Raw genomic sequence first — 27,134 nt, 5'->3', positions numbered from 1 at the left:
TGGGCCCGTCTCTATGGTTCCCCCGGCGACGGCGGGGCTGCTCCCTCCGCCCGGGCGCCCGTCTCGCTGGTGCGGCGGCGGCGATGGCGGCGATGGGTCCTCCCCCGGTACCGGCGATATTCAGCACCATGGAGGAGGGGCCGAGACCCGGGGTGGCCGCACCGGGGGAGGTGAGGGGGCCCTGGGGGGGCACTGGAGGGTCTCATGGGGGGCTGGGGGGGTCTTGGTGGGGGTTCTGGGGGGGGAATTTGGGCCGGGGAGGGCACGGGAGCCCGTGGAGGGACACTGGAAGGGGCCGGGGGGGGGAGCCTGAGGGGTCGTGGGGGCTCCTGGGGAATTCAGGGGTCGCTTGAGGGGGTTCTGGGGGGCTGGGGGGGCTCTTGGGGGTGTCCTTTGTGGCGGGGGGACATCCTCAGGGAGCAAATGGGGCTGTGGGAGGGCTGTGGGGGACACTGGGGGGGGTCTTGCGGGGGCCGTGGCACCGGGGGGTCACAGGGCGAGCCCTGGGGGGGTCTTTGGGGGACACTGGGGGTTCCTGGGGGGCAGCATGGGGAACACTGAGCGGGTGGGAGGGTTGCTTGGGTCCTCACGGGGGGGTGAGGGTTCCCAGGACGGCTGGGACCCCCTCGGGGGGGCGGGGGGGGGGGTTGGGGTGCCTGGCTGCCTGGATCCCCTAGGGAGGGTCAGGGTCCATGGGGCGGGGGGGTGGGGTGCGCTGGGGGCAAAGTCGAGGGCAGGGCAGTGCCTGGATGTGCGGGTGTCCCCCCCCGGGCTGCCTGTGACCCCCCCTTTGCCGGCCGAAGGTCGTTGTGGGGGGGTGAGGGAGGGGCTGGCGCAGGCGGTGCCGCGGCTTGGAGGGAACGCCGGTGTCCGGATCCCCCCCAGGCATGGCTGGAGGCCCACGGCCGGGCCCTGGGGCACTTCGTGGCCGGGAAATGGCTGAAACCGCCGGGACGGGGGACGCTGGAGTGCCAGGAGGCCGCCACAGGTACCGGGGGTCGGGGGTGGTCAGGGGTCGGGGATGGTCTGGGGTCAGAGGTCATGCCCACCCTCTCCCCCCTCCCAGGGCGGCTGCTGGCAACGGTGCTGCGGGGGGAAGAGGCCGATCTGGCAGCGGCTGTGGAGGCGGCGGCAGTGGCGGCGGCAAAATGGGGGCGCCTGGGGGGGGCCCAGCGGGCGCAGCACCTGCAGCAGTGAGTCCCCGCGACCTCTGACCTTCCCGCAACCCCCTGTGCCCCCCACAACCTTTCATTTTTGACCCCTCCTCCAGCGGTGTGACCCCATGTGAGGTTGTGACCTCCTGTGACCTCAGCCCTGTCCCCAGCTTCCTGTGACCCCGAGTGACCCCGGGACCACCTCCTGCTTCCCTTTGCCCCCAAGCTCGCCCCCAACCCCCCCTGCACCCCCCCTATGTCCCCCCGTGTCACCACATCATGTTCTCATCCCCACCCATGCCTCCTTGTCCCCCCCGCTCTCATGTCCCCCCCGTGCTCTTGTGCCCCTCCATTCCTCCTGTCCCCCCCCATGACCTCATCCCCCATCCCCCCATGTCCCCACTGTGCCCCCCCATCTCCCCCCCTGGTCTCACCCTCTCACCCTCTGTCCCCTCTGTCCCCCTCTGTGGTCTCATTCCCCTCTCCATGCACCCCCCCCCTCCCCCTCTATGCCCTCACCCCCCGTCCTTTCATGTCCCCCCTGTGCTCTCATCCCCCGCCATGCCCCCCCGTCCCCACTTGTGCCCTCACACCCCCTCCCCCCATGCCCCCCCCGAGCTCTTGTGGCCCCCCATTCCTCCTGAGCCCCCCCCTGTGCCCTCAGCCCCCGTCCCCGCTGTCTCCGCAGGCTGGCAGCGGTGCTGGAGCGGGGGGCCGCGGGGGTGGGGGCGGTGGCTGCTCTCGCGGGGGGGCGACCACTGGCCCAGGCCCTGGGGGCTGACCTGGAGCTGGGGCTGCGGCTGCTGCGGGTGCCAGCAGGGGGTGCCCAGCTCGGCCCCCCCGGCCTGGGTGGCTGGGCCCCCCTCGGTGAGTGTCCCCCGGGAGCCCCAGGGACCCCAGACCCCCCGGGACCCTGCTGAGCCCGCCCTGTGCTGTCCCCAGGGGTGGTGGCTGTCCTTATGTCAGGTCCCTGCTCCCTGGCAGCGCTGCTCTGGAAGTTGGGACCCCTCCTGGCCATGGGTGAGTGGGGGGACCCCACTGTGCAGGGGGAGAACATGCAGGCGTTTGGGGGGCCCAGGGGTTTGGGGGGGGACAGGGACCCCCGGTGTCCAGGTGGGGGGGGCCCAGGTGTCAAGGGGAGGGGACCCAGGGGTTTGGGGGGTGGGGGGCGCTGTCTGGGTGGGGGTCCCCAGGCCCCCGGGACACCCTGGTGTCCTTTGCAGGCAACGCGGCGCTGGTGCTGCCGGGGGCTGAGGCGGCGCTGGTGCCACTGCTGGTGGCGGAGCTGAGCGGGGAGGGGGGCGCGCTGCTCCCCGGGCTGCTCAACGTGGTGACGGGGACCCCCGACCTGCGCCACGCCCTCCGTGCCCACCCCCACATCGCTGCCGTCACCTTCCTCGGCGCCCACCAGGTACGGGGGAACGGCTCTGCCCCATGGCGGGGGGGGGGGGGTGGGTCGAAGCCTGGGGACAGGCCCATGTCCCCATACGGGGGGCCAGGACATGGCTGTGGGGGTCCCCATGTTCCCCATGTCCCCATACGAGGGTGCAGGACATGGCTGGTGGGGGTCCCCATGTTCCTACCTGTGTCCCCCCCCCCATGCAGGAGGTGGTGCGGGACGTGGCCTGGGGGTCTCTGTTTCGGGGACCGCAGCTGGGGGCGGCCCAGGGGGGCCGCATCGTCGTCATTGTCCTTGACTCAGCCGACCTGGACAGCGCGGCCGCCGCCATCGTGAGGAGCGTGGGAACCCCCCCGGCGCTGGTGAGTAGGGGGCGCAGATTTCTGGAGATTTTGGGGGGTCTGGGAGCATCCTGGGGGCTCCCTGACATCCCTCTCTTTGTGTCTTCAGTTCCCATGGGGGGGCTGTGTGGTGCTGGCGCAGGAGGGGGTGGTGGCACCGCTGGTACGGCGGCTCCGGGCCCGGCTGGGGGGGCTGCGGGTCGGGGACCCCCTGGACCCCGGCACCGACGTGGGGCCGCTGCCCCCCATGGCCACCCCCCCCGAGGGGCTGGTGCAGGCAGCGCATGAGGAGGGGGCTGAGGTGAGGGGGCACAGGGGGGGCCTGGGAGAACATGGGGGCGCAGGGGTGCTGGGTGGGACACAGGGGGGCACACGGGGTGGCACAGGGGGTAGTGGGAGGCAGGGGGGACACTGGGGGGCAGAGGGGACACAGGGGACATTGGGGAGCATGTGGGTATGTGGAGGAAGCTTGGGGTGGAAGGGGGGCACAGGGAGTGGGGAGGGGTCACAGGGGGACACGGGGGGACACAGGGGGGCTTGGGGTGTGTGAGGGGACACGGGGGGCACTGAGGGGCTTGGGGCTGAAGTGGGGCCATGAGAATGGGGGGGACCACGGGGACATCGGGGGTGACACAGGGAGACTTTGGGGGGACACGGGGATGGAGGGGAGGGGCAGGGGTGTCTCTTGGGGGGGTACCCAGATGCCGGGGTCCCCTGTGGGGGGGGTTGAGGGGTACCCGGACACCTTTGTTCCCGTAGGTTTTCCAGCCACCGGTCACGCTGCCGCCGGGGGGGCGCTTCTACCCCCCAACCCTGATCACGGGGGTGGCCCCCACCTCACGCTGCCTCCGGGAGCCGGTGGGTGCCCGGGGTGGGGTGGGGGGACAGAGGGAGAGCTCGGGGGGTGGGGGGTGCCGGGCAGAGGGTGTTGGGGGGCCGCTGACGTCGTGTGTGTGTGTGTGTGTGTCCAGACGCCGGGGCCAGTGCTGGTGCTGCTGCCCGTGCGCTCCCCGGGGGAGGCCGTCACCATGGCCTCGGGGCTGCCCCACGTCGCCGCCGGCGCCGTCTGGGCCCAGGATGTGACCCTCGCCCTTGACACGGCTGACAGGTGACCTTGACCCCGTGCCCCCAACATTCCCCTGTCGTCATCATCATCATTGTCGTCATCCCCCTGACCTCTGACCCCACAGGCTGCCCCTGGGGCTGGTGTGGCTCAACGCGCTCAACCTGCTGGACCCCATGGGGGGCTGCGCTGGGGGGGCCGGGGACGTCACCGGCCTGGAGGTGGGGGGCCAGGATGGGGCTGATGGGGGGTCCTGGGGGCAGGCATGGAGGGACCTGGGGAGCTCTGGGTACCCTGGGGGGTTCCTGGGTGGTTTGGGGGAATCCCAGGGGGTGCTGGGGGTCTGGGGGGGGAACTGGGTTGGGACAGATGGGGGTCCAGGAAGTGGGCCTGGAGGGGTCTGGGGGGGCTCTGGGCTCCCTGGGGGGGTTCTGGGTGGTTTTGGGGGCACGAAGGGGTGCCAGGGGAGTCCCAGGGGGTGCTGGGGGTCCTGGGGGGTCTAGGGGGTGGGTATGGGGGGGCTCTGGGCTCCCTGGGAGGGTTCCTGGGTAGTTTAGGGGGGCTGGGGGGAGCCGGGGGGGGGGGGGGGGCTGTCACGGTGCAGACGGGCTGTTCCATTCCCCCCAGGCGCTGCGAGAGTTTGGGCGTCCCCCCTGGGAGACGGGGAATTCCCCCAAGACCCTCCTGGACCAGAAGCTCAGGTAATGTCCCCCCCTCCCTCCAAGTGCAGCTCAGGGACCCCCCTGCAGCCAAAAACTCTGACCTCTGACCCTGCCACCCCCCCCCCCAGCCCAGAGCCGAGCCCGGGGGGGCCCGGGGAGGCCCCAAATTCTGCTGATGTCGCTGCAGCTGTGGAGGCCGCCCGCCGCGTCGCCCTGGGGTGAGAGGGGGGCTGGGAGCCTCGGGTCCCTTTTTTGGGGGGGGTCGGGTCCCCAGGTCCCTTTCAGGGGTTGTCAGGTCCCCGGTGCTCCCGCAGCCCCTCTGCAGGTGGGGGCGGCTGCCGGTGTCGGCGCGTGCTGCGGTGCTGCGGGGGGCAGCAGCGGCGCTGGCTGGGGCCACAGGGCCCCCCCCGAGGAACCGCGACGGTGACAGTGATGGTGACGACGGTGACGGGCGGCTGCGGACGGCTCTGCTGCGGTGGGCAGCACGTGTGGAGCTGATGGGCGGGGTCGTGCAGGTGGGCGGGGCCTGTGGACCGGTGGGAGGGGCCAGGAGGTGGGTGGGCAGGGGGCGTGAAGGGGCGGGGCTGGTTGGGAGGGGTGGAGCTTGAGAGCAGAGCCCTGGGGTTGGGTGAGGGGGTGAGGCAGGGGCGGGGCTGGGAAGTGTGGGGGTGGGGCGGTGGGCCTGGCAGGGGGTGGGAGGGGGCGTGGTCAATACCCGTGCCGGGGGGGGTGGAGCCCGCGGAGGGGCGTGACTAATGTCATCCCGCAGGAGGTGCCCGGGGGGCGGGCCCTAGTGACGCGGAAGCCGCTGGGGGTGGTGGGCGTGGCCTGGAGCGGGCCCCGCCCCCTGCAGCGCGCGCTGGAGCTCCTCCCCCCTGCCCTGGCGGTCGGCAACTCCCTCGTGGTGGTGGCGCCCCCCAGCGGAGCCGGACCCGCCCTGCGCCTGCGGCAGGTGGGGACCACCCAGGAACGCCCCCCGGGACCCCTCATGGACCCCTTATGGCCCCCCGGGACCCCCCCAGGGACCCCTCTGGGACCCCCCTGTGCCCCCCGGGACTCTGCCTGTGAGCTCCCCCCACCTCAGAACCCCCACATGGACATCTCCCCGGGACCACCCCCCCCCCCCCCCCCGACCCTCCCGTGGATCCTCCATTCCCCCCTACCCCGGACCCCCTGTGACACTCCTGCCCCCTCCCGTGCATCCCCCATGTCCCCATTCACTCTGGGACCCCCCCATCGCCCCCCCCCCCCCCCCCCCCGGTGACGCCCCTCCCCATCCCTCTGTCCGCAGGCACTGGTGGCCGCGGGGCTCCCGGGGGGGGGCCCTGACGGTGCTGTCGGGGGGGTCCGGGGGTGACGGGATGACGCTGGCACGACACCGCCCCGACGGGCTGTGGCTCTGCGGGGGGGACACAGTGAGTAATGGGGTGGGGCGGACGGGGGGGACACAGAGGGGGCTGGGGAGGGCAGTGACCTCCACTACGAGGGGGTCCCCACCAATGGGGGGGGATGTCCCCAGCACGGGGGTGTCCCTGTCCCACCCCCTCCCCAACATTCCCCCCCCCTCTCTCTCCCCCCCCCCCCCTCCCAGGACCCTGACTGGGCCTCAGCCGGGAGCGTCGCCCACGTGTGGGGTCCCCGGGGGGGGGTCCTGGGGGGTCCGGGGGCAGGATCCCCCCCCCGGCGCTGAGCAGGAGCTGGAACTGCGCTGCACCCGCCCCCACTGCCTCTGGCTGCCCGGGGGGGGGGCGTGACCCCCACCCCCCCATGTCTGACCTCTGACCTGCGGCCCCCAAACCGTGACCCCCCCCGACCCCAATAAACACCCCCCCACCCCCCCCCTCCGCCTGTGTCGTGTCTCTGTCGTGTCGGGGGCGGGGCGGGGTGTGTCGTGGGTGTCCCCCCACTGTTTGGGCCCCCCCTCCCCCCCCCGCCGGTAGGGGGCGTCCCGCACCTCCACGTGCCCGGACGGCCGTGTCCCCTCGGGAGGGGGGGGGGGGGGGGCGGAGGTCGCGGGGGTGGGCAAAGGGGGCGCCTGTGTCGCGGGGGGGGGGGGGGTGTTGGGGTTTGCGGGGGGGGGAGAGGCTCCCGGACGCCCGCGTCCCCCACCGGACGTGTCCCTGCTCAGCTCCGGCGCCGCTTTCGCTTTCGGCGGCGGCTCCGCCGCAGCCCCTGGGGGGGGGGGGATCCCGGAGGGGTGTCTCCCGGGGCGGGGGGGGTCCCGGGTCCCCGTCCCCCCCCCTCCCCTCGGCCGATCCCGCCCCAGCTCGGCCCCGACATGGACCCGCAGCCCCCCGGCTGCGCTGTGGTAAGTGGGGACCCCCCCGGCCGCCCCCCCCGCCCTCCCTCCTGTGGCCCCTCCAGACCTCTCGCCCTCCCCCCCACCCCTCGCCCTTCCCCCCCCCAACTCACCCTCCCCCACCACCGACCCCGCTTTTCCCCCCCGGGCCCCCCCATAGCCCCCTCCCTCGGCCCTGCCCCCCCCCCCCGAGACCCCCGTGAGACCCCCCTGCCCCCCCAGGTCCCCCACCCCCCCGGTGCCCCCCCAGGTCCCCCTCCTGCTCCTCCTGGCCGTGCCCCCCCCCGGCGGCTGCTGCTCCTTCGACTTCAACCCCGTCAGCAGCACCTTCAGCACTCACGTCGACGCCCTGGTGAGACCCCCCCACAACCTCCGTCCCCCCCCTCCCCCCCCCGGCGGCTCCCCCCAACCCCTTGAACCCCCCCCCTCCCCCCCCCCATAGACGCCCTCGTGAGATACCCCCCGTACCCAACTTCCCCGGGACCCCCCCAAAATCCCCGAGAGGGCCCCACCCCCCCCTCCAAACCCCTACAGTTCCCGGGGAAAGCCCCACCCCGGGTCCCCCCTGACACCTCCCCACTCCCCCCCTCAGATCCTCTGGGGTCCCTGAGCCCTCCGACCCCCCCGGATCCCTTTGGGGACCCCCTAACCCTGCCCCGGTCCTGCAGACCCCGTGGCTGATGTTGGACTACCCCGTGGCGATGCCCAGCAACCTGGAGCCGGTGAGCAAGACCCCCCCTGGCCCCCCCCATCCCCCTGACCCCCAACTCTCACCCCCCCATGTGTCCCCCCCACCCTCCTGACCCCAAACTCCCCCCTGCACCCCAACACTACCGTGACCCCTCAAACTCCTGACCCATCTCCCCCCCCCCCAGGACAGCCACTGTTACGATCTCTGGGGGCTGCACTTCGGGGCAGTGGCACTGGGGCGCATGGTGGGGGTGGCGGGGGGGGCGCTGGCCCCCCGGCTCCGGGACGTGGCCGCCCACATCGCCTTCGTGGCCGAGTGCCATATCCACGTGAGTGGGGGTCCCGGGGAGTGTGGGGGGTGTCTCTTTGGGGATGAGGAGGAGCTGGGGGGGCTCTGGGGTTCTGAGAGCAGATTGGGAGGTGCTGGGGGGTCCGGGGGGGGGGTGTCTGGGGACCCTGCAGGGCTCGGGGGGGTCTTGGGGTGGGCTCTAGGGATCCTGCAGGGTTCTGGGGGCTCTTGGGAGGATCCAGCATAACTCGGGGGGGTCTCTGTGTGGGGCCCTGGGGTGTCCCAGGGTGGTTTGGGGGCTCCTGTGACACCACACCCCCCACAGGACCCCCAGGACTGTGTCCAGCTGGAGACGGTGAATGTGTCGCGGCTGTTGGGGGCCCTCGTGCAGCACCTGGGGGGGCTCCAGGGGCGACCCCCCCACTTCCCTGGCTGCGCCCAACTGCGCTGCCGCCCAGGTATCACCCCTGGATCCCCCCGGGGACTCCCTGTCCCTCAGGGACCCCCCAAAACCCTCCAGGGCCTTGTGCTCTGTGGGGGTCTTCCCAGGACCCCCAGCTCGTGTAGCCCCCCCCAAGCAAGGGGGTATGTCCCTGCGGCCCCTCCCTGGACCCTCCGACCCCTGGGGACCACCCCAGAGCCCCCCCAGGACTGCTCCGATCCCCGTCTCCCCCCCAGGTTCCCTCCTGACCGCCCTCCCGGTGCAGCATGGGGAGACCCCGGCCTCCAGGCTGGACCCCCTGGACCCCCCCAGCGTCCACGGGCTGGTGCTGCTGGGGGGGCTCGGGGGGGGCCTGGGCCTGGCAGTCGCGGTCTGGCTCCTCTGGAAGCGGTGCTGTGCCCAGGTGGGGGTTACTGGGAGCACTGGGGGGCATGGGGGGGGCACTGGGAGCAGTGGTGTGGGGCACAGTGGGCACTGGGGGGCATGGGGGGTACTGGGAGCGCTGGGGAGGAGGGGAGGGGGCACTGGGAGCACTGGGGGGTGCTGAGCGCCCCCTCTTACCCTCCCCAGCCCCTGTGGGGGACACCGGTGTCCGAGAGTGGGACCTGAGCGGCCGAGCGGGAGACACCGATAGATGGACGCAGGTATGGGGGGGGGGGTGTCCCGGGAGGGGTGGGGGGGTGGGATCGAGGGGCTCCCAGAAACACGGGTCCTCACCACCACCATTTCCCCCGTGCAGGCTGACCGGTGTCACAGGACTGGGGCAGCGGGAGAGATGGAGACCCCCCGGACCCCTCCTGGAAGCATGGGGGGACACTGGGGGGGGGGATCGGACCCCTCAAGCCACAGAACTGTCCTGCTGCCACCCCCGCCCCCCCTCGGGGCCATAAAGTTGATGTTGAGACAGTGACTCTGAGCCTTGTTTGGGGGGGGGAGGAGGGGGCGGGGGGGGAAACCTGAAGCACCCCAAAACCCCCTGGACCTGCTGTGGGGACTGGGATGGATGGGTGAGAGGCGGAGGGGGCCTGGAAGGAACTGGAGGGACTGGGATGGACTGGGAAAGCCACAGCAGACAGAAGCCATTGTGCGCAACAGACCTTTATTGAGTTGGGGGTCTCACAGGGGTGGGGGTCCCCGGTACCGCAGCTGGAGCTGTGGCCAGGCAGCTCTGCCGTGGGGCGGCCCCAGCCAGCGGCGGGGCAGGAGGCAGAGCAGGGCCACCAGTGCCACCAGCAGCACCAGTGCCACCAGCAGCAGCAGGGCCACCAGTGCCCGCGGCCATGGCGGTGTCACCAGTGCTCGCGGCAGCCTGCCAGGAGGGAGAGGGGGGGATCTGTCAGCCGCAGGGCTGCGAGCTGGTGGCCAGGGAGTGGGGACGTGCTCCGCGCCAAGCATGTGCCGAGGATGGCTCCCGGCCCTACCTCTCGCTGGCACCCAGGTGCTGCCGTGGCTCAGCCAGCTCCTCACCATCCTCCACCGAGGCTCCGGGTGCCACCGTCGCTGCGTCCTCCTCCTTCTCTGCTTCCACCATCTCCTGGGCAGAGCCGTGGGACGTGGGTCAGTAGCCAGTGTGCGCCGCCCCAGAGCCCCCTTGCCCCCCACCCTTACCTGGCACGTCGCCTCGATCTCGGCGCTGAGTGGCTGCGCTGTGGCGTCGGTCTCGCCGAGGGGGCACCACAGCCACCTGTGTGAGGAAGAGGAGGTGTGAGATGCTGCCGGGCAGTTCCCAGGGAGGGGCGCCAGGCCCCGCAGTGGGCTATGGTGACAGGGAGAAGCCACAGACGGGCAGGAACCGGCCCCACAGGAGCCCTGGGAGAAGCCACAGCTGGTGGCACTGTGCGCTTCCAAACAAGGCTGTGGCACCCAAAGGTCCATGCCACAGCTGGGTGCCCACGTCCTGCCCCCCACTCCCCGTCTGACCAGCAGAGCCAGTTCTGGCTAAGGGGCAGAGGCCACGGTGCCCCGGCTCCCACTGCCCCCCAGCACCTCCTGCCGCGGTGTGCCATGGCATGCTGCCGGCAGCAGTGCGACTAAGGGTCGCCCCACTTTCTGCCAGTCCCAGTTTTCACTGGTTTTCCCCTTTTTCTTGCACTTAAGGCTTTTGGTGCTGGGCCAGCAGGATGCCGTGCAACATAGCTGGTGCTTCCTATCACCGAGGAGCTGGAGCCGGGCTACGCGTGCCAGCGGTGTCCCACCCACATGTCCCTCCTGGCTCGGACATACGTGGCCCTGGCGTCCTGCACCCGGTGCAGCTCCTCGCGGAGCTGTGTCTTCTCCAGCCGCAGCTCCTGGGGGGAGGAGAGGGCTCAGGGTACTCTCCCACCATGGTGGGGGTCTGTGGATCCCCAGAGAGGGCGGCCACCTCGGGGCTCTGCCTGTGGTCTGGGGGGCCTTGGCCGCAGGGCTGCTGTGGCCAAGAGGGGTCGGGGGGCACGATGGGGCTGGGGACGCCATACCTGCACCACCCTGTCGTACTCCTCCAGCGTCGCCGTCAGCTCCTCCACGCGCTGCTCTGCCTGTGGCACAGGGAGAGCGCTGAGGGGTCTTGGGGGGCTCTGGCAGTGGGAGGGGGCTGCAGGGTGGCCCCAGAGCTGGTGACGTGGTGGTGGTGGTGGCCAGAGCTATGCCAGCCCTGGTCAACGCTCACCTGGGCCAGGGCGGCATCACGGGAGGAGAGGAGTAAGGTGCAGTGGCAGAGCTGGGCCTGGGCAGAGGGAAGTGGCTACATTAGCCGGGACATGTGCCAGTGGCCGTGTGGTGGCACAGTGCTGGCGAGGATGGGGCCGCCCCATTACGGGCAGTGCCTGACCCTCTGGTGTCCCCTGGGTGCTTGCTGCCGGCATGGGGGACAGACACCCGCCTTGTTAATGCCTAATGAAGCTCTCGGCATTGCCCGGGTGTCGTGGCCGCTGCCGCTTACCTCGAGGTCTGCCGTCTCGGCTGCCAGCACCTGGATCCGCTCCCTCATCCCGCTGCCCTCGGTGCGCAGCCGCTGGTTCTGTGTGGGGTAAAAGGGGATGGCGGTCAGAAGGACCCCTGGCACCGCCAGGGCAAAATCCCCCTTCCCCACAGACTCCGGCATTGTCCTCACCTCCTCCTGGAGGCCATCGGCTCGTGAGCTCAGGCACCGCTGCTCCTTTTCCTGCGGAGGGAAGGTGTGGGGATACGCGACGTGTGCTGGCGTGCCGGCTTGGCACATGGGCAGCAGTTGGGAGTGAGGAGATGGGGCATCTCACCAGCTGGTGCGCCTGCCGACGCAGCTCGCCGTTCTGCTCCTGCAGCTCCTCCACCATGGCCTTCATGTCCTCCAGCTCCTCAGCGGCACCTCTGGCTTGCTCCAGTGCCTGCTGGGTGCTACCGGGCACAGCCAGACGCAGGTGCTCCAGCAGCCCCAATCGTCCCCATCCCTGGGGGTGAGCACCCACCCCGCCACCCGCTGCCTGCCCCCGCACCCCGGGATGCTCAGGGAAGCTCCCAGCCCAGCGCTGGTGCCGCACCTCCGGAGCTGAGCCTTGAGCTGCGCCATCTCTTCGGCCAGGCGGGCGTTGAGCTCCTCAGCTGCCTCGGCGTCCCGCTGCAGCTTGGCATTCCGGGCGGCCAGCTGCTCGGCACGGCTGCGCAGGCCGGCGGCTTCGGTGCTGCGAGGGATGGGATGTGCTGCCGGGTTGGGGCCATCACCGGGACCCCCGGTACAGAGCACGGCTGGTACTGGGCACAACGTCCCCAGCCACTGACCCCTCCTGCTGTCGCGCCGCCATCCACTCCCTGGCGACAGCGCGGAACGTGGGCAAATCCAGTGCTGCGCCTGCTGCTGCGGGGTCCAGCATGCGGTGCAGCGCCTGCAGCCTTCCCTGCTCGCCGCTCTGCCCAGCCAGCTCCTGCAGGTACTCAACGACCACCCGCGCCGACACCATCCCTGCAGCACAGGGTGGGCAGCGGGTCTGGGGGGTGTGTGTGAGGGGTCTGCGCTGTCACCCGTGGCTGGTGACTGGCTCCACGTGCAGTCAGAACGGTTTGGGTTGGGAGGGACCACGAAGACCACCCAGTCTGACCCCCCGCCATGGACGGGGCTGGGAGTGACCTGGTCTGGTGGGAGGTGTCCCAGTCCATGGCAGGGGGTGGAACTGGGTGAGCTTTGGGGTCCAACCCAAACCAATCTGTGACTCCACGATGCTCCAAGCCCTGGTAAACCTGGCTGTGAACACCTCCAGGGACGGGGCAGCCACAGCTTCTCGGGGCACCCTGCGCCAGGGGCTCAACACCCTCACGGGGAAGAATTTCTCCCCGACATCTCCCCTAAATTCCCCGTCAGCGTAAAACCATTCCCCCTCGTCCCATCGCTCCCCTCCCTGATCAAGAGGCCCTCCCCAGCTCTCCTGCAGCCCCTTTGGGGACTGGAAGGGGCTCTGAGGTCTCTGTGGAGCCTTCTCTTCTCCCCAGAGCGGTACAGAGGGGCAGAACCCTCGCCCCGCTGGCCGCGCTGTGGGGGGCGCAGCCCGGGTTGCCAGTGGCTTTCCATGCCACCAGCGCCCATGAGAACTGTGGAACGTGCCGTGTCCAAAGGGACCCCGAACCCCATGGGGTTCCAATGCCCCCTGGGGGAAGGGACACCCCCACCAGACCGGTTTCCCCTCCGGTGTGGGGGACACTGTGGGTCAGGGGGGCTGCAGTCCCTCCGCTACCTGTGTGCTCGGCGTCGCAGGTGGCAAAGGCGCGTTGAAGGACAAACTCCTCTGCAGCCACACTGCCCTGTGCTGGGGGGGGGCAGCGGGAGAGGTTATGGGGAAGTCGCCGTCTGTATGTGTGTGTGTCCGTCTGTCCCCCCCCCGGCGTCACCCGCCATCCGGGACCCACTTTGCAGCGATTCCTGCGGGGTCTCTGCCGGAGCGGCCTCCTCGGGGGCGCGGGGTGGGGGGGCTGCAGGGCCCTGGGCAGCCATGATGGGGGGGTGGGGGGGTGATGGGGGTTCCCCTCAGCCCTGGGGCACCGGGGCGAGGGGGGATGGGGGCGGGAGGGGGGACGAGGCCACGGGTGTCACCCAGGGCCGGGCCGGGGGGACGAGGGGGGCAATGGGGGGGACAGGGAGGGACACCAGAGGCCGTGGGGGGACCGCGGGGGCCGCTCTCTCCTCACAGGCCCCGGGAGGGGGTGTGGGGGGGGCGCGAAGGGGCGGGGTGCGGCGCGAGACGTTGCTGCCACAGAAAAGGGGCGGGGCGAGCGCGTGCGGCACGAGGGGGCCGCGCCCCCCACCCCCCCGGGGGGAGGTTTATTGAGCGACAGTGCGATGACACCCCCCGACCCCCCCTCAGAGCCCGCGCAGCAGCTTCTCGTAGTCGGGGTCCATATTCCGGACCAGGAACATCGACAGCATCAGCAGACAGAGCTGCGGGAGAGGGTGAGACATGGCCCCCCCGCCCCACAGCGACCCCCCCCCCCCCGCTTCCCTACACCACCCCATGCCCCCCCCGCTGCCCCATACCCCCAATGCCCCCCCATAGCCCCCATGCCCCCCCCAGCCCCCACACCACCCCATGCCCCCCCCCGCTGCCCCATAGCCCCCCATGCCCCCCCCCATAGCCCCCATGCCCCCCCCAGCCCCCACACCACCCCATGCCCCCCCTGCTGCCCCATACCCCCAATGCCCCCCCATAGCCCCCATGCCCCCCCCAGCCTCCACACCACCCCATGCCCCCCCCTGCTGCCCCATAGCCCCCCATGCCCCCCCCATAGCCCCCATGCCCCCCCCAGCCCCCACACCACCCCATGCCCCCCCCGCTGCCCCATAGCCCCCATGCCCCCCCCAGCCCCCACACCATCCCAGGTCCCCCCCCGGCTGCCCCGCAGCCCCCGAACCACCCCATGCCCCCCCCAGCCCCCCCAGCACCCCATGCCCCCCCCAGCCCCCACACCATCCCAGCCCCCCCCCCCCCGGCTGCCCCGCAGCCCCCAAACCACCCCATGCCCCCCCCAGCCCCCCCAGCCCCCCATGCCCCCCCCCAACCCCCGCACCATCCCAGGCCCTCCCAACTGACCTCCATCACCCCATGGCTCCACCACACTGCCCCATGCCCCCACACCACCCCACAGGCCCCCCCCCAGCTGCCCCACAGACCCCCCACTACCCCGTGCCCCCCACACTGCCCCATGCCCCGTGAACTCCACCCCCTCCCCAACCCGCCCCATGGCCCCGCAGCCCCCGGGCTGCCCCCCAGCTCTCCCCCCACCCCCCCAGCCCCACGGCAGCCCCCCCACCTCCATCAGGCCGATGCCCAGGCAGACCCCCACGATGGTGACCAGGTTCTCGGCCAGCCACACCTGCACGCCCTCGGCGCAGCCCTGCGGGGAGGAGGGTGGCAACCGGGGGGGGGGCCGCTGGGAGCCCCCAGGCCACGAGCTGCCCCCCATTGTCACTCTGCCCTCCCCCAGAGGACCAGATCCCCCCTGATTCCCCCCCCCCCCCCCCCGTGCTGAGCCCCCTGTGCCTCACCCTGGGGAAGATGTCCTGGGGGGCAGCCATGGGGCAGCGGCCGTGGGGCAAAGCCCGGGGGGGGCCGTGGGTGCTGTTGGGCGCCGGTGCCGGGAGGCAGGAGCAGGCGATGGCCCTGTCCCTGTCCCCATCCCTGGGGGGGCCGTCTGGGTGCTCCCAGTCCTGGGGTCCGTTCCAGCCACAGCAGCCGAGCTGGGTGCAGGGCGTCAGTGGGGCAGCTGTGGGGCAGAGCGGTGGGGCAGCCATGGGGCTGGGGAGCCCCCCCCCATGCCCTGTGGGGCCTCACCTGCTGCTGGATGGCGTCCCAGCTCTCGTGGGGGTCCCCGTGTGGCCCCTGGGCCGGGTACCCCCGGATCAGCTCCTGCACGTCGGTGGCCACTTTGGTGGCCAGCTGTGGGGGGGGTGGGGGTGTGGGGGGGGGTGAGCGCAGCACCCCATGGTGCCAGCGTCACCCCATGTCCCCCCCCCTGGCGCCAGCATCATGTCCCCCCCCCCCGGTGCCAGCGGCGCACTCACAGTGACACGCTGCGTGTAGACGATGACCCCCACCGTGATCTGGGCAGTGAAGAGCAGCAGCAGGATCCCAAAATACTGGGGGTGGGGGGATGGGGGGGTGTTCAGCCAGACCCCCACACACCCTCCCCCAGCCCCATGACACCAGGGGGGTGCAGAGGGGCCAACACCGTCCCCCTGTCGTGCCCCCCCCCCCCATCCCCCCCCTCTGCCCAACACGCAGAGGATGTGGTGGGGCCACGTGGCCCCGCGGTCGCCCCAGGATGTTGCAACAGAGCCCCCCCCTCTCTCTGCACCCCTCCACCCCCCCCCCAGGCCCCCCCATCCCCCCCCACCCCCCTCACCAGCAGCAGCATGGCCTTGATCTCCTTGAGGGCGCCCAGGCACCCCAGGAAGCCCACCAGCATCGTCAGCGTGCCGACCCCCGAGAAGGTGTAGGACCAGATCCGCAGGCTGTACAGCGGCGACCCTGGGGGGGGGAGCGGGGGTCAGGGCACCCCACGGCTCGGGGGGGGGGGGGCACCCCACAGCTCGGGGGTCCCCGCGGCTGGGGGGTCCCTTACCCAGCACGGCGGCGAAGCTCTGCCGGTTGAAGAGGACCCAGAGGCCGAAGGCGAGGAGGAGGCTGCCCAGGGCCTGGGGGGGGGCCGGGGGGGGTCCCGGCCCAGGTCAGAGAGTGGGGGTACCCCGAGGGGGGGCTCTGGGGTCTGCCTGGCCCCACGGCTCCCACAGGTGCCAGGAGATCGTTGGCCCCCAACCAGTGCCCACCACAAAGCAGGGATGGGGCCCCAAGTCCCCCCCGCACCCATGTCCCCCCCCCAGCCCCGTGTCCCACCTGTGTCCCCCCCGTACCCCATGTCCCCCCGTACTCTGTGTCCCCACATCCCCCCTGTACCCCCATGTCCCCCCATACCCCATGTCCTCACATGTCCCCGCTATACCCCCATGTCCCCCCTGTCCCTCCATGTGCCCCCATGTCCCCCCCAGCCCCCCGCCCCACTCACGAAGAAGAAGAGGTTGAAGAGGAAGAGGAAGCACTTGGCAAAGCCGAGGCAGTTTTTGGGGTTCATGTCTGCGCCCGGGGGGGGGAACACGGGGTCAGCGCCCACCCGTGGCCCGATGCGGCCCTTTCGGGGGGGCGAAGCGCCCCCGTCCCCCCCCGTCCCCAGCTCCCCCCGTCCCCCCGCGTACCTGCGTCGTCGTCTCCCGGGGACGGCCCCGTCCCCGGCTCCGTGTCGGGGCGGCGGAAGCTCCGCGGGGCGCGTCCCGCGTGGGGCGGCACCGGGGACGGGCGGCTCTGCGCCCCCCCTTGGCCAGGCACCCCCCCTCCCGCCGACGGGACCCCCATCGCCCGCCCCGGGAAGGTTTAACGACAGCCCCCCCTCCCCGCGCATCGTCCCGGCGGACGGTTGGGACGATGCACCGGGGAGACCCTGTCCCGGGTGTTGGGGGCCCCCCCGGGCGTGGCGGCGGGGAGGGAGGGGGGGTCTGGGGGCGATGCCTCTGGGCGGTGGCACACGGTGGACCCCGGAGGGGGGGCTGCGGGGGGGGGGGGGGCTGTGAGGGATGGGGGGGCTGCATTCTGGGGGGGCTGCAGGCCAGGGGTTGCAGAGCTGGGGGGGCTGTGGGACTGGGGGGAGTGTCCTGGTTTGAGCGACGACACAGGGTTAGTTTCAGTAACTTTATTTTTTCAGTTAAGGTCTCTTCTAACGCTTGGGAAAACTGCACTTTTAGAAGGCTGAATTTGTGAAAATATTTTCTCCGCTGGTGGCTCTGGGCGCGGGTTTCGAGGTGTCGGTGTTTTCGAGCTCACCCGGTGTGGGGGACGAGGGGGAGGCAGACGCGGGCGCTGCAGCCCAGTTGGACGATGGGGCGATTTCGTACTGTGATCGTCACACTCAATATAAATTAGAAAGTTTGCTGAGGAGTTTTTCTCGGATGTGACGCGCTGTGATCCTGCGAACTTCTCGCCCCGGCACCAGACCCCGAGTATAATGCTCGCGTATTTTATATCCGTATCAGGATCGGTAGTGGTTCTTTAGTGTTATTAATGTTAATTATTTAGTCTTATTCTATTTAATGCCAATTATTTAGTCTTATTCTATTTAATGCCAATTATTTAGTCTTACTCTATTTAATGTCAATGATTTAGTCTTATTCCATGAAATCTTTTCTATTTCAGCCCTTGGGTTTCCATGTGTTTCCCGATTCCCCTTCCCACGTGCGGAGGGGTCATCGGGTGACAGAATAATTGTCTAAATGACAATAAATTGTAGGGGTTCTTCAAACCGTTCTTCTTCCGGGGGCAGCGCCGGCATCCAGCGGAGCATCGGTCCCCACCCTGCGTCGGGCTGGCCAGCTGCCTGGGGTTGAGCAACGGTAGTTGTTTGTCTTAAATGAGTAAGATTTAATTAGAATAAATTACTCCGGGTTGTAATACGGTGTGATTTATGCTGTCTCAGCTGTACTTAGCGTGAGTGGGTAGATTTGCTGAAGCCTTTAGGCCACGTTAATTTTCTTCGTAATTTCCCCAGCTGCGTTTGGGGTTTGAGTGTTCAGAAAAAGAGTTGGTAGCACACAGATGTTTTGACAGTGTTTTCCCTCAGTCCGGGCGTTTTCAGTTCCGCCAGCGCAAGAAGCCCAAAGCAGAAGATACAGAGGTGACAACCTCCTCCTGGGAGATGGCAAATCAACGAGGTCGGAGCGGTCAAAGGCCTCCCCAGCTCTCCCGGAGCCCCTTTAGGCACTGGAAGGGGCTCTGAGGTCTCCCCGGAGCCTTCTCCTCTCCAGGCTGACCCCCCCCCACCTCTCCCAGCAGAGGGGCTCCAGCCCTCCCAGCATCTCCGGGGCCCCCTCCGGCCCCGCTCCAACAGCTCCGGGGCCTTCTGCTGTGGGGACCCCCCGAGCCGGAGGCAGCACTGCGGGGGGGTCTCCCCAGAGCAGAGCGGCGTAGAGGGGCAGAACCCCCCCTCGCCCCGCTGGCCACGCTGCGGGGGACGCAGCCCGGGGTGCCGGGGGCTTTCAGGGCAGTGCTGGGGGGGGGCGCTCAGCACACCCTCAGGGACTCACTCTGCCGCCGTGGGAGAGGTGGCATCGGGGGGACACTTGTGGGGGGGTGGGGGGTGGGTGGTCCCACGCGTCCCCCGGTCTGATGTGTCCCTCTCCAGGTTTGTGGCACTGCACTGCGTCACTGCCTGGAGCCCCCTCCACCTCTCCCGCTCCCTCCAGCACCCCCCCCCCGGCAGAGCTGCCCCGACCCCCCCGGGGAGCCCGGCGGAGGGGTCTCGGGGCGCCCCAGCCCTGCCATGATCTGCTGTGCGCCCAGCCCGAGTGCACCCCGATGGGGGGGGGGTCCCGGTGGGTCGGGCAGAGTTTGGGGGGGGTCCCGGTGGGTCGGGCAGAGCGGGGCGCCGGGGGGGTCCCCTCCTCTTCCTCATGCTGCTGGGGCTGGGCGCCCTGTCAGGCACCCCCCGGGCCGTCCTCACACCTCCGCTCGAAGCCTCGCCCGCCCTGCGCCGCCGGTACGGCGGGTGGGGGGAGTCACAACGGGCGGGAGGGGGTTAGGGATGGGGGCGATCCCCCCCCAAACCGCCCTCTCGGCCCCTCCTCCAGCGCCGGGGGCTTCGTGCTGCCGCCGCCCTTCGCCCCGGCAGCTGCTCGGTGGCCACCTCCGACGGCTACACGGCCACTCTGCCGCCTCCGGACCCCCCCCCCCGAAACCCCCCGAATCTCCCTCCGGCCCCTTCGTGGCCCCACGTGACCGGGGCGCGGTCGGTCAGCCGCTCCTTCCCGCCGCGGGTGTCACGTGACGCCGGCGCCCCGGACCACGTGGTGCGGGCGGCGATGGCGGCGGCGGCGGCGGCCCAGCGGGGCGGCGGCGGTGGTGGCGGCAGCGGCGGCGGCGGTGGCGGGGAAGCGGGGGGGGGCGGCGGCGGCGGCGGCGGCTCCGGCGGCCGAGAGCCCGACCCGCCCCCGGGGGGCGGCGGTGAGTTGGGGGACGAGCGAGCGGGTGGGACCCCCGGGGGCCTACGAGGGGGGGGGGGGGCGCGGCCTGTGCGTGCCCGGGCCCGATCCCCGCTTCCTCCTGTTCAGCGCCCCCCCCCCCTCCACCCCCGCTCCTTCTCTGCAGGGGCCTCGTCGGACCAGATCATGCGGACGGGGGCGATCCTGCTGCGGGGGTGAGTGGGGGGGGGGTCGGGGGTTGGGGGAGGGGGGGCCCGCCGGGAGAACGGGCGGGGGGTGCGGGGGCCTGGGGTATCCCCCCGACTGGCAGGGGAGTGTGCGTGGGGGGTTGCCGGGAGAACGGGGGGGGCCTGTGGGAGCCCCCTTTGCTAGCAGGGTCCTTGGGGGGGTGTGTGGGGGTTTGTGGCTTGGGGGATCCCCTCGGCTGGCAGGGGGTCTGGTGGGGGTCTGGGGGAGCCCCCCGAGTGGCAGGGGCTTTGGGCGGGGGGGGGGGCCCTCAGGCGGCTCTCCAGAACTCCGGGGGTCCCTCCTGCCCCCCCAGGTTCATCCGGGACCGCGTGGAGCGCTGCGGGGACGCGCAGGCAGTGGCCCTGAGCCAGGCGGAGCTGGGGGGGCCGCAGCCCAGCAGCCCTGACACCAAGCGCCTGAGCGAGTGCCTGCGCCGCATCGGGGACGAGCTCGACAGCAACACGGAGCTGCAGAGGTGGGTGGGGGGTGCCGGGAGGGGAGGGGGGTGTCCCCCCCTGCTGCTGCCCTCCCCATGCTAACCAGCCCCACCGACGCCCCCCAGGATGATCGAGCAGGTGGGGTGCCATGCCCCCAAGGAGCTCTTCTTCCGCGTGGCTGCAGAGATGTTTGCCGACGGCACCTTCAACTGGGGCCGCGTTGTTGCCCTCTTCTACTTCGCCTGCAAACTGGTGCTGAAGGTGGGCCCTGTGCACCTCTCCTGAGCACCCCCCGAGCCCCCCCAAGCCCCCTCTGACCTCCTTCCCTGTCTCTGCAGGCACTCTGCACCAAAGTCCCCGAGCTGGTCCGGACCATCCTGGGATGGACCATGGAGTACATGCGGGAGCACGTCCTGGCTTGGATCCAGGCCCAGGGAGGATGGGTGAGTCCTGGGGGGCACGGGGGGCACGGGGGGACGGGCGGGCTGAGCCCCATTTCGGATCCCCCCATGTGCCGCATGGGAGGCCTGTGCTGATTTTCTCTCCCAAAGACTTTTGACCCCGAAGGTTTTAATTGCGTTGTGCTGCTTGGCTGGGGGGGGGGGGGGGGGGGGGGGGAAGGAAGACCCCCCTGCCGTGACACCTGCTTTGCTCCTCACCCCACCTCCTGGCTGCCGCCTCCCCCGTAGCCCCTGTTCTGCTTCTCACCAACGCATTTTCTGCCGCGGGGAGGGGGTGCAGGGGTCTGGTTCTGCCTGCGGTGGGGACCCTGACATATGGCTGATGCCCCCTCCTTCCCCCCCCTACCTCCCCCCCCAGGAAGGGCTCCTCTCCTACTTCGGCACCCCGACTTGGCAGACCATCACCATCTTCGCCGCCGGCGTCCTCACGGCCTCGCTTACCATCTGGAAGATGTCGTAGACTTTTTTGGGGGGAGGGGGGGGCACAGCCTAAACCAACCCCCCCCCACCACTCCCCAGGACTGGCCCCTGCCGGCACGGATGGTGCCGACCCCTCCGTCCGGCCCCTTGGGCGCTGTGCCTTCCAGGAGGGGGGGGCACTTTTTAACAAACAGGACTTTGTTAGGACTCGACGTGAACTTCAGGGGGGGGCTGAGCTGGGGGGACCCTCCCTCCCCCAGGGCAGCTGTGCCCCCCCCTCCCCAGACCTTCCTGTGACAGTGGTGGGCAAACGTGCCCAGGGGCCACGGCTGGGATCCCTCTGGATTTGGGGGAGGGCACACAGCTTCACACACCCCACACCCCCCCCAGTCCCGGTGCTGGGGTCCCCCCCCCAGTGCAGCCCTGGCCTTGGAGCGGTTTGACCCCAGGACTTGTGGTGCTTTGGGTGGGGTCCTGAGGTCCCAGCCCCGCCTCCCCCGATATGGGGGGGAGGCGTGTGTGTCTCTGTGACCCCCAAAAGGGGGGCTGGGGGGGGAGGGCGGGGGGAGGGTTGCAGCCATGGCTGCAGGTCGGGTATTTATTGGGGGCTCCCTGCCCTGAGAAAGGCCCCCCCAGGTGCAATACCCCCCTCCCCGGGGTGAAGGCCCCTCCCTGGTGGTGGCTTTCAGGGTGGGGGGGCCGTACCCCTCCACCCCGTTTACACCCCCCTCCCCTCACCCCCGGTTTCGGAGGTCCCCACTTCGCAATCAGTGTCCCCAAGGATCTGCCCCAGGGTGGGGGCAGAATGACCACCCCTCCCTCCCCCCAGTCGGTGCTCTGGGGGGTGATGTCATGAAATGATGTCGTGGGGGGTGCCCCCCCCCCCCCCCCCTCTGGTTTTCCTTTTTTTTTTTTCCTCCTTTTTGTACCTTGTTTTGTATCGGGTATTTTGATGTCTGGAAATAAAGGGGAAACGGAGCCGACGTGATGCTTCGTGTCGGGGCGTGTCCCCCCCCTCCCACGCTGTACTCTGGCTGTTGTCACCCACCCCGGTCCCCCCCGAAACCCCCTTGGGGATCCCCAAAGGAGTGTCACTGTGTCACCCTGTCTCGCTCCGCCCATGGCGGGGGGGGGGACGGGGACACCCAGGTGTTGGGGAGTCCTGTGGGTCCCGGGGTTGCGGGATGGAGGGGCAGGAGGGTGGGGGGCTCCTGGATGCCGCACAGGAGGCAGGTACAGGGAGTGGGGGGGCAGGAGGGGGGTGGGGGGGGCAGGGCAGGGCCACTTTTACTTTCATTTCACTTTAGCCACGTGGCTGGTGGGGGGGAGGGGGGGGGGACTGGATGCCTGGGCCCCTTCTGGGGGTCTGGGGGGGGGGGGCATCTGTGGGGCTGGGTGAGGATGGTGGACCCCCCTTGTTCTCTCCACTGTGTCCCCCCAGGCGCCAAGAGCATCTCCTGCATCGTGCGGATCGGGGGTGCCCTGCTCCGGGGGTGAGTTGAGGGGTTCTCCCTGCCGGGGGGCTGTGAGGGCCTGCCTGCGCCCCTTCCTAACTGCCCCCCCCTCCATCCCAGGTTTGTCCTCACCCTGCTGGAGCAGGAGAGGGGGCTGCCCCGGCAGGTGCCCCCCGAGGAGCTGGGGGGCGAGGCAGGGGAAGAGACCGCTGTGGCCACACTGCAGGGAGCCACCCTGCGCGTCTGGGGCCGCCTGAGCCAGGACCCCGAGATGGACAGGTGAGACCCCCGAGGTGCCCCACAGCCCCCCCCAACCAACCCACCCCCCTAAGCCTCACCCCCGCCCCTGTGTCCCCCCCCCCCCCCAGCCTGGTGAAGGCCCTGGCCGGCTGTGACCCCCTGCCCGCCCTGGCGGAGGTCTCCAACCAGCTCTTCCAGGATGGCATCAACTGGGGCCGCGTCGTCGTCTTCTTCTACTTCACCTACCGGGTGGTCATGCAGGTGGGTCGGGGGGGGGGTGTCCGGGTGCCTGTGTCCCCTGGAGGGGGCCCGGATGGCAGGGTCCTGTGGGCAGCCGTGGGTGGGGAGGGGGAGGCTGGGGCTGATGGACACCGGGGTCCCCACAGGCACTGTGGGGCAACAACCCCCTCCGGACCATCCTGGACTGGGCTGTGTCCTTCCTGCAGCGCCGGATCGCCGCCTGGATCCAGCAGCAGGGTGGCTGGGTGAGCGGGGGCTTAGCCCCATGGCGGGGGTGTGTGTTTGTTTCTGGGGCTACCCCCCCCCCCCCCCCCCACTGCTGACCCCCCCCCTTCTCTCCTTGCAGGGCTCCATCCTCAGCTACACCCCCACTGCAGCCGAGTTGGGACCCCCATGCCGTGGGGAGCCCTGAGAAGTAAAGGCTGAAGGGAGGAGCTGGTCCCTGTGGGGTGGGGGCTACGCCGCCCCAGCCCAACCCCCCCAGCCCTTCCGAGCCCCCCCTGTTCCTGGAGCAGTGGATGTGCTGAGTCAGCACCTCCTTGGGGCCGAGTTCCTCTTTTATGCCCCACCCCTTTTATTTTAGGCTGAATCAGCTCCTTTGCCCCTTATACCACCCTGACCCCCCCCCCCCATCATAACCCCCGTTCATTAAACTCCAATTAACAAGCGATTGCAGCCTCACCAACTGGGTCAGGACCAGGACTGACCCCCCCCCCCCCAAACAAGTCCCCTCCTCTCCTCCTCCCCCCAGTCCAGCCCAGGCTCCTTGTGCCCCAGAGCCGGGGGGGGGGGGGGGGGGGGCGGGGGAAATATGTACCCTTGAGCCGCTACCCCCTCCCCGGGCAGCCCTCATCTCTTCCCGGGGTGGGGGGAACAGGGGTTGGACCCCCCCTCCCGCTCCTGCCCAGTCATGCTGACTCGGACCGTGTGACAAACGGGGACAAGGGCCAAGGCCGCCCCGCCCCCCCCCCCCCTCCCCCCGCATAGCCCTGGGTCTTTCCGGGGGGGGTGTGGGGGGTTGATGAGGTCCCTTCCCGAAGTTTTAGGGGGGGCTGACTGGGTTCCTGGTGTGGGGCAGGCAGGGGTGACCCCCTCCCCCTCCATCCTCTCCCCCCCCCCCCATCCCTGGGTCCCCATCCCGGGGGGTGGGGGAGGTGCAGCCCCCAGCCTGGTCCCCTCTCCCCGCCCACTGGTGGCACCATATAAACCTCCCGCCGGGCTTTGTGCGGGCAGAGCCGCGTTCTCGCTTCAACAGTGCTTGAACGGAACCGGCCTGCTCCCGCCCCGCCGTCCGTCCGTCCGTCCGCCTGTCCATCCCGCCACTGCATCCACCCGTCCAACCGCCCGCCATGGACTCCCAGATCCGCCAGAACTACCACCGCGACTGCGAGGCCGCCGTCAACCGTATGGCCAACATGGAGCTCCATGCCTCCTATGTCTACCTCTCCATGGTAAGGGCTGGGGGCCGTGGGACCCCCCTGCGCCCCGTCTCCCTTGGGGCCATCCTCCCTGGAACTGGTTGGCGGTGCCGCCTGCGAGGGCGAGATAAGGGGAGGGTGGCGGGAGGGGTCGGGGGTTGTCTTGGGTGGAGCTGGGGCTGGGGGGGGTACCCGCGGTGCCCCCCCCCTGACCTCCCGTCCTGCAGGCATTCTACTTCGAGCGGGATGATGTGGCACTGCCCCGGTTGGGACATTTCTTCCTGGAGCAGTCCAAGGAGGAACGGGAACATGCCGAGGGGCTGCTGCGTCTCCAGACGCGCCGCGGTGGCCGCGTGCTGCTGAACGACGTCAAGGTGGGGGTCTGCGCCGCGTTCTGGGCGGGTCACAGCCGTGTTGGGGGGCCCGGGCTGCATAGCAGTGCCCAGGGTGTGCTGGGGGAGTCGCACGTGTTTGGGGGGCACAACTATGGGGGTTGCCTGGGCTGCGTTGGGGTGCCCAGGCTGCGGGGCGGGGGGGGGGGGCACACATGCTTGGGGGTGCCTGCGCTGAACAGGGGGGCATGGCTATGGGGGGTGGGTTGCCTGGGCTGCGTTGGGGTGCCTTGGCTGCACGGGGGATGTCCCCCTCCCCGGGTTGACTGTCCTTGTCCCCCTCCCCAGAAGCCGGAGCGTGACACCTGGGGCTCGGCACTGGAGGCGCTGGAGGCGGCGCTGCAGCTGGAGAAGTCGGTGAACCAGGCGCTGCTGGACCTGCACCGCCTGGCCTCTGAGAAGGGGGACCCCCATGTGAGTCACACCCCCACTCCCCTACAGGGTCTTCCTCTCGAGACACTGCTGGGGGCAGCCCCCTTCCTTTTCCCGTGTGCATCCCTTGGGGTCTTGTCCCCGTCCCCGAGTGTCCCCGTCCCCGGTCCCCTGCCCGTCCAGCGTCTCTGCCTGGACTTGCGGGCCTTACCCTTGTACCTCCCTTGGGTCTCCAGTGGCCCCTGGGGGTCCCTGCCCCCCCCGAGGTCCCCTCCCCAGCCCTCTGTCCCCGTCCTGCGGCCCCTCCCCAGCCCTGGCTGATGCCCTTTTCCCTCTTAGCTCTGCGACTTCCTTGAGTCCCACTACCTGGACGAGCAGGTTAAGGCCATCAAATTGCTGGGAGACCACATCACCAACCTGCGGCGCCTGGCTAGGGGGGCCGGGGAGCCGGGGGGTGCCCCCAGCGGCCTCGGCGAGTACCTCTTTGACCGCCTCAGTCTGGAGGAGCGCAGCTGAACAACCCCCACGGGCGGCCCCCTGGGACCCCCCTCCCAGGGCTCCCCCCCTCCCCCAGACCCTGTAACCCCTCCTGCCCCATCCAAGGGGGCTCACCTGCTGGGGGTCTTCCCCCCAGCATGACTCCAATAAAGGGTCTGTTGTTGCCTCCCTGTCTGTCGCCTTTGAATGCCAACCCCGGGGGTCCTGCTTCCCCCCGCCTGGTGCTCTGAGGGCTGGCTCGGGGGTCATGCCCATCCTGGGGGGAACGGGGTGCCTGCTGCCTGCCCCCTGGCCACGGGGGTGACCCCCAGGGTGACACGGGAGGATGTGCAGATGGATGGACGGACATGGCTCAGCACTGGTGGGGGGCACCCCCCTGCAACCAGCACCCCCGGGAGAATACTACGGGGTGGGGGGGTGTGTGGTGTGCAGCCCCCAGGTCCCAGGCAGTGGGGACACATGGTGGGCTAGGGGGTGCCGGTCGCTGCCATGGCCTGCGGGCAGCCGTGTCGCTCTGCGCTGCGTGCTGTGCATCGTGGTTCCATCGGCCATGCTGTGTCCCCGGGGACAGTGGGGGGGTGTCCCCCCCCTTTGTCTCTTTGGGACCACTCCTGCATCTCTGGTCACATTGCAGGACTTCCTTGAACTCCATCGTTCCTTCAAGGCCACCCCTGCAGCCCCCCTCGCACCATGCTTTCCCCTGTTGGGCCATGCACCCAGAGTGGAAGCTGCTGGTTTGGGGGAGAAAAAAAAATAAATCATAATTTGGGAGGGGGGGGTAACAAAATCTGCCTGGATTGGTGCAGTTGGAAAGCAAACCTTGCCCCTGTTTTCATGCGAAAAAAACCCCAAAAGTTAAAGTCACATATTTTTATGTTGTGGAAAAGCGCTGAAAAGCCGCGAAACTGAATGTTATGGGAAAGCAAGAAAAAAAAAAAAAACAACAAACAATTCGGGGAAAACATGCGCCATTCCTCGGGCCTGCTTCCTATCCCATTTCGCCCCGCCCCTTCGGCCCCGCCTCCTTACCCGGCCCCGCCTCCTTGCCCCTCCCTGCCCCGCCTCGTTCTCGCCGCCGCTGCTGCTGTACTCTCGTGGCCGAGGCGCGGTGGTGCAGCGCCGCCCCCGCACGGGCGGTTACCGGGCGCCGTCCCCGGCGGCAGCGGGGAGCCAGAAGCACCGGGGAGACGAGCGAAACCCTTCGCCGGGGGCGGGGGTGTCTCCTGCCCGCTGGCGGCCCGGGGGTTGGCGGGGCGTCAAGCTTCAAACTGCCCGCTGCGGCAGCCTGCCGGTGCGCTGGAGGCGAGCCGGCTCCGGGCAGCCCCCGGGGCTTACCCGAGCGCGGACGGAAGGCGAGAGGGGAAGCAGGCGGGCGCCCCCGGCAGGCGCAGACGTCGGGCGCCTCGCCAGAGCTGCCCCGGAGTCTCCCCCGTCACCCCTAGGGCCGTGCCTGCCGCCCCCCCCCCGCAATTGCTGGCTGGTGCCCCCCGAGCTGCGGGAGCCGCGTCCCCCTTCGAAGTGCCTGGCCCCAGGGAGCGCTGCGGGGGGGGGGCGGGCTGCGCAACCGGTTTATTTAGTGCTGTGGCACACAAATGTCTAAAGTTTTTAAGAAGCAAACGCCGGGTTTTGGTGAATCCTCCCCCTTTTCGTCAGGCCCGGCCGCACCTCCCCG

The 27,134-nt window shown here is 70.2% G+C and overlaps 7 protein-coding genes across 7 annotated transcripts; 5 read left to right on the top strand and 2 right to left on the bottom strand.

Annotated features, from left to right (window-relative positions):
- Positions 1-83: 83 nt before the first annotated feature.
- Positions 84-6,265, top strand: LOC309684482 (aldehyde dehydrogenase family 16 member A1-like; the record flags this gene model as incomplete). Its single annotated transcript, XM_082500385.1, has 17 exons — positions 84-170; positions 886-988; positions 1,067-1,193; positions 1,843-2,021; positions 2,097-2,174; positions 2,378-2,565; positions 2,760-2,915; positions 3,004-3,195; positions 3,654-3,752; positions 3,866-4,002; positions 4,085-4,178; positions 4,585-4,658; positions 4,748-4,837; positions 4,945-5,134; positions 5,389-5,571; positions 5,911-6,034; positions 6,211-6,265. The coding sequence occupies 16 exons, from the start codon at positions 84-86 to the stop codon at positions 5,974-5,976; spliced, it is 2,043 nt and encodes a 680-aa protein (XP_082356511.1). The 3' UTR covers positions 5,977-6,034; positions 6,211-6,265.
- A 437-nt stretch (positions 6,266-6,702) lies between these two features.
- On the top strand, positions 6,703-9,216 carry LOC309684483 (fms-related tyrosine kinase 3 ligand-like). Its single transcript, XM_082500386.1, has 8 exons — positions 6,703-6,927; positions 7,169-7,270; positions 7,587-7,640; positions 7,794-7,937; positions 8,223-8,355; positions 8,576-8,742; positions 8,910-8,983; positions 9,079-9,216. The coding sequence occupies exons 1-7, from the start codon at positions 6,898-6,900 to the stop codon at positions 8,946-8,948; spliced, it is 669 nt and encodes a 222-aa protein (XP_082356512.1). The 5' UTR covers positions 6,703-6,897; the 3' UTR covers positions 8,949-8,983; positions 9,079-9,216.
- Positions 9,217-9,429: 213 nt separating this feature from the next.
- On the bottom strand, positions 9,430-13,278 carry LOC309684481 (protein KASH5-like; the record flags this gene model as incomplete). The annotated part of the gene is made up of 13 exons (XM_082500384.1): positions 9,430-9,648; positions 9,761-9,873; positions 9,948-10,023; positions 10,563-10,627; positions 10,796-10,855; positions 10,987-11,043; positions 11,260-11,337; positions 11,431-11,481; positions 11,576-11,693; positions 11,837-11,977; positions 12,075-12,255; positions 13,022-13,093; positions 13,194-13,278. 13 exons carry the CDS (start codon positions 13,276-13,278, stop codon positions 9,456-9,458), a joined length of 1,290 nt encoding a protein of 429 aa, XP_082356510.1. The 3' UTR covers positions 9,430-9,455.
- A 334-nt stretch (positions 13,279-13,612) lies between these two features.
- On the bottom strand, positions 13,613-16,552 carry LOC309684484 (leukocyte antigen CD37-like). The gene is made up of 9 exons (XM_082500387.1): positions 16,531-16,552; positions 16,344-16,411; positions 15,903-15,975; positions 15,684-15,808; positions 15,343-15,417; positions 15,113-15,217; positions 14,827-15,018; positions 14,592-14,675; positions 13,613-13,722 (listed from the first exon to the last, which is right to left on the bottom strand). The coding sequence occupies exons 2-9, from the start codon at positions 16,407-16,409 to the stop codon at positions 13,645-13,647; spliced, it is 798 nt and encodes a 265-aa protein (XP_082356513.1). The 5' UTR covers positions 16,410-16,411; positions 16,531-16,552; the 3' UTR covers positions 13,613-13,644.
- Positions 16,553-19,257: 2,705 nt separating this feature from the next.
- On the top strand, positions 19,258-22,025 carry LOC309684478 (apoptosis regulator BAX-like). The gene is made up of 6 exons (XM_082500382.1): positions 19,258-19,324; positions 19,469-19,517; positions 19,844-20,005; positions 20,093-20,228; positions 20,306-20,410; positions 20,787-22,025. Exons 2-6 carry the CDS (start codon positions 19,489-19,491, stop codon positions 20,886-20,888), a joined length of 534 nt encoding a protein of 177 aa, XP_082356508.1. The 5' UTR covers positions 19,258-19,324; positions 19,469-19,488; the 3' UTR covers positions 20,889-22,025.
- A 2-nt stretch (positions 22,026-22,027) lies between these two features.
- LOC309684476 (apoptosis regulator BAX-like) lies at positions 22,028-23,837 on the top strand. Its single transcript, XM_082500380.1, has 6 exons — positions 22,028-22,081; positions 22,290-22,341; positions 22,423-22,581; positions 22,671-22,803; positions 22,929-23,027; positions 23,129-23,837. The coding sequence occupies exons 1-6, from the start codon at positions 22,033-22,035 to the stop codon at positions 23,192-23,194; spliced, it is 558 nt and encodes a 185-aa protein (XP_082356506.1). The 5' UTR covers positions 22,028-22,032; the 3' UTR covers positions 23,195-23,837.
- Positions 23,838-23,985: 148 nt separating this feature from the next.
- Positions 23,986-25,630, top strand: LOC309684477 (ferritin, higher subunit-like). The gene is made up of 4 exons (XM_082500381.1): positions 23,986-24,233; positions 24,428-24,574; positions 24,881-25,006; positions 25,304-25,630. The coding sequence occupies exons 1-4, from the start codon at positions 24,132-24,134 to the stop codon at positions 25,478-25,480; spliced, it is 552 nt and encodes a 183-aa protein (XP_082356507.1). The 5' UTR covers positions 23,986-24,131; the 3' UTR covers positions 25,481-25,630.
- Positions 25,631-27,134: the final 1,504 nt, after the last annotated feature.

The sequence above is a fragment of the Vanellus vanellus genome, assembly GCF_965231255.1.
Source record: "Vanellus vanellus genome assembly, contig: HAP1_SCAFFOLD_529, whole genome shotgun sequence".
Classification (NCBI taxonomy): domain Eukaryota; kingdom Metazoa; phylum Chordata; class Aves; order Charadriiformes; family Charadriidae; genus Vanellus; species Vanellus vanellus.
This window is presented reverse-complemented; position numbering and strand designations above follow the sequence as displayed.

Coding starts and splice junctions, on each gene's coding strand:
- LOC309684483 (XM_082500386.1), top strand. CDS start 6,898: ATGGACCCGCAGCCCCCCGGCTGCGCTGTG. Junction 7,641..7,793: donor TGCCCAGCAACCTGGAGCCG/GTGAGCAAGACC, acceptor CCCCCCCCCCAG/GACAGCCACTGTTACGATCT. Junction 7,938..8,222: donor TGGCCGAGTGCCATATCCAC/GTGAGTGGGGGT, acceptor CACCCCCCACAG/GACCCCCAGGACTGTGTCCA.
- LOC309684484 (XM_082500387.1), bottom strand. CDS start 16,409: ATGAACCCCAAAAACTGCCTCGGCTTTGCCAAGTGCTTCCTCTTCCTC. Junction 15,418..15,683: donor TCAAGGCCATGCTGCTGCTG/GTGAGGGGGGTG, acceptor CCCCACCCCCAG/TATTTTGGGATCCTGCTGCT. Junction 14,676..14,826: donor CCCAGGACATCTTCCCCAGG/GTGAGGCACAGG, acceptor TCCTCCCCGCAG/GGCTGCGCCGAGGGCGTGCA.
- LOC309684478 (XM_082500382.1), top strand. CDS start 19,489: ATGCGGACGGGGGCGATCCTGCTGCGGGG. Junction 19,518..19,843: donor GGGGCGATCCTGCTGCGGGG/GTGAGTGGGGGG, acceptor CTGCCCCCCCAG/GTTCATCCGGGACCGCGTGG. Junction 20,229..20,305: donor CCTGCAAACTGGTGCTGAAG/GTGGGCCCTGTG, acceptor CTGTCTCTGCAG/GCACTCTGCACCAAAGTCCC.
- LOC309684476 (XM_082500380.1), top strand. CDS start 22,033: ATGGAGGGGCAGGAGGGTGGGGGGCTCCTGGATGCCGCACAGGAGGCA. Junction 22,342..22,422: donor GGGGGTGCCCTGCTCCGGGG/GTGAGTTGAGGG, acceptor CCTCCATCCCAG/GTTTGTCCTCACCCTGCTGG. Junction 23,028..23,128: donor TCCAGCAGCAGGGTGGCTGG/GTGAGCGGGGGC, acceptor CTCTCCTTGCAG/GGCTCCATCCTCAGCTACAC.
- LOC309684477 (XM_082500381.1), top strand. CDS start 24,132: ATGGACTCCCAGATCCGCCAGAACTACCACCGCGACTGCGAGGCCGCC. Junction 24,575..24,880: donor TGCTGCTGAACGACGTCAAG/GTGGGGGTCTGC, acceptor CCCCCTCCCCAG/AAGCCGGAGCGTGACACCTG. Junction 25,007..25,303: donor CTGAGAAGGGGGACCCCCAT/GTGAGTCACACC, acceptor TTTCCCTCTTAG/CTCTGCGACTTCCTTGAGTC.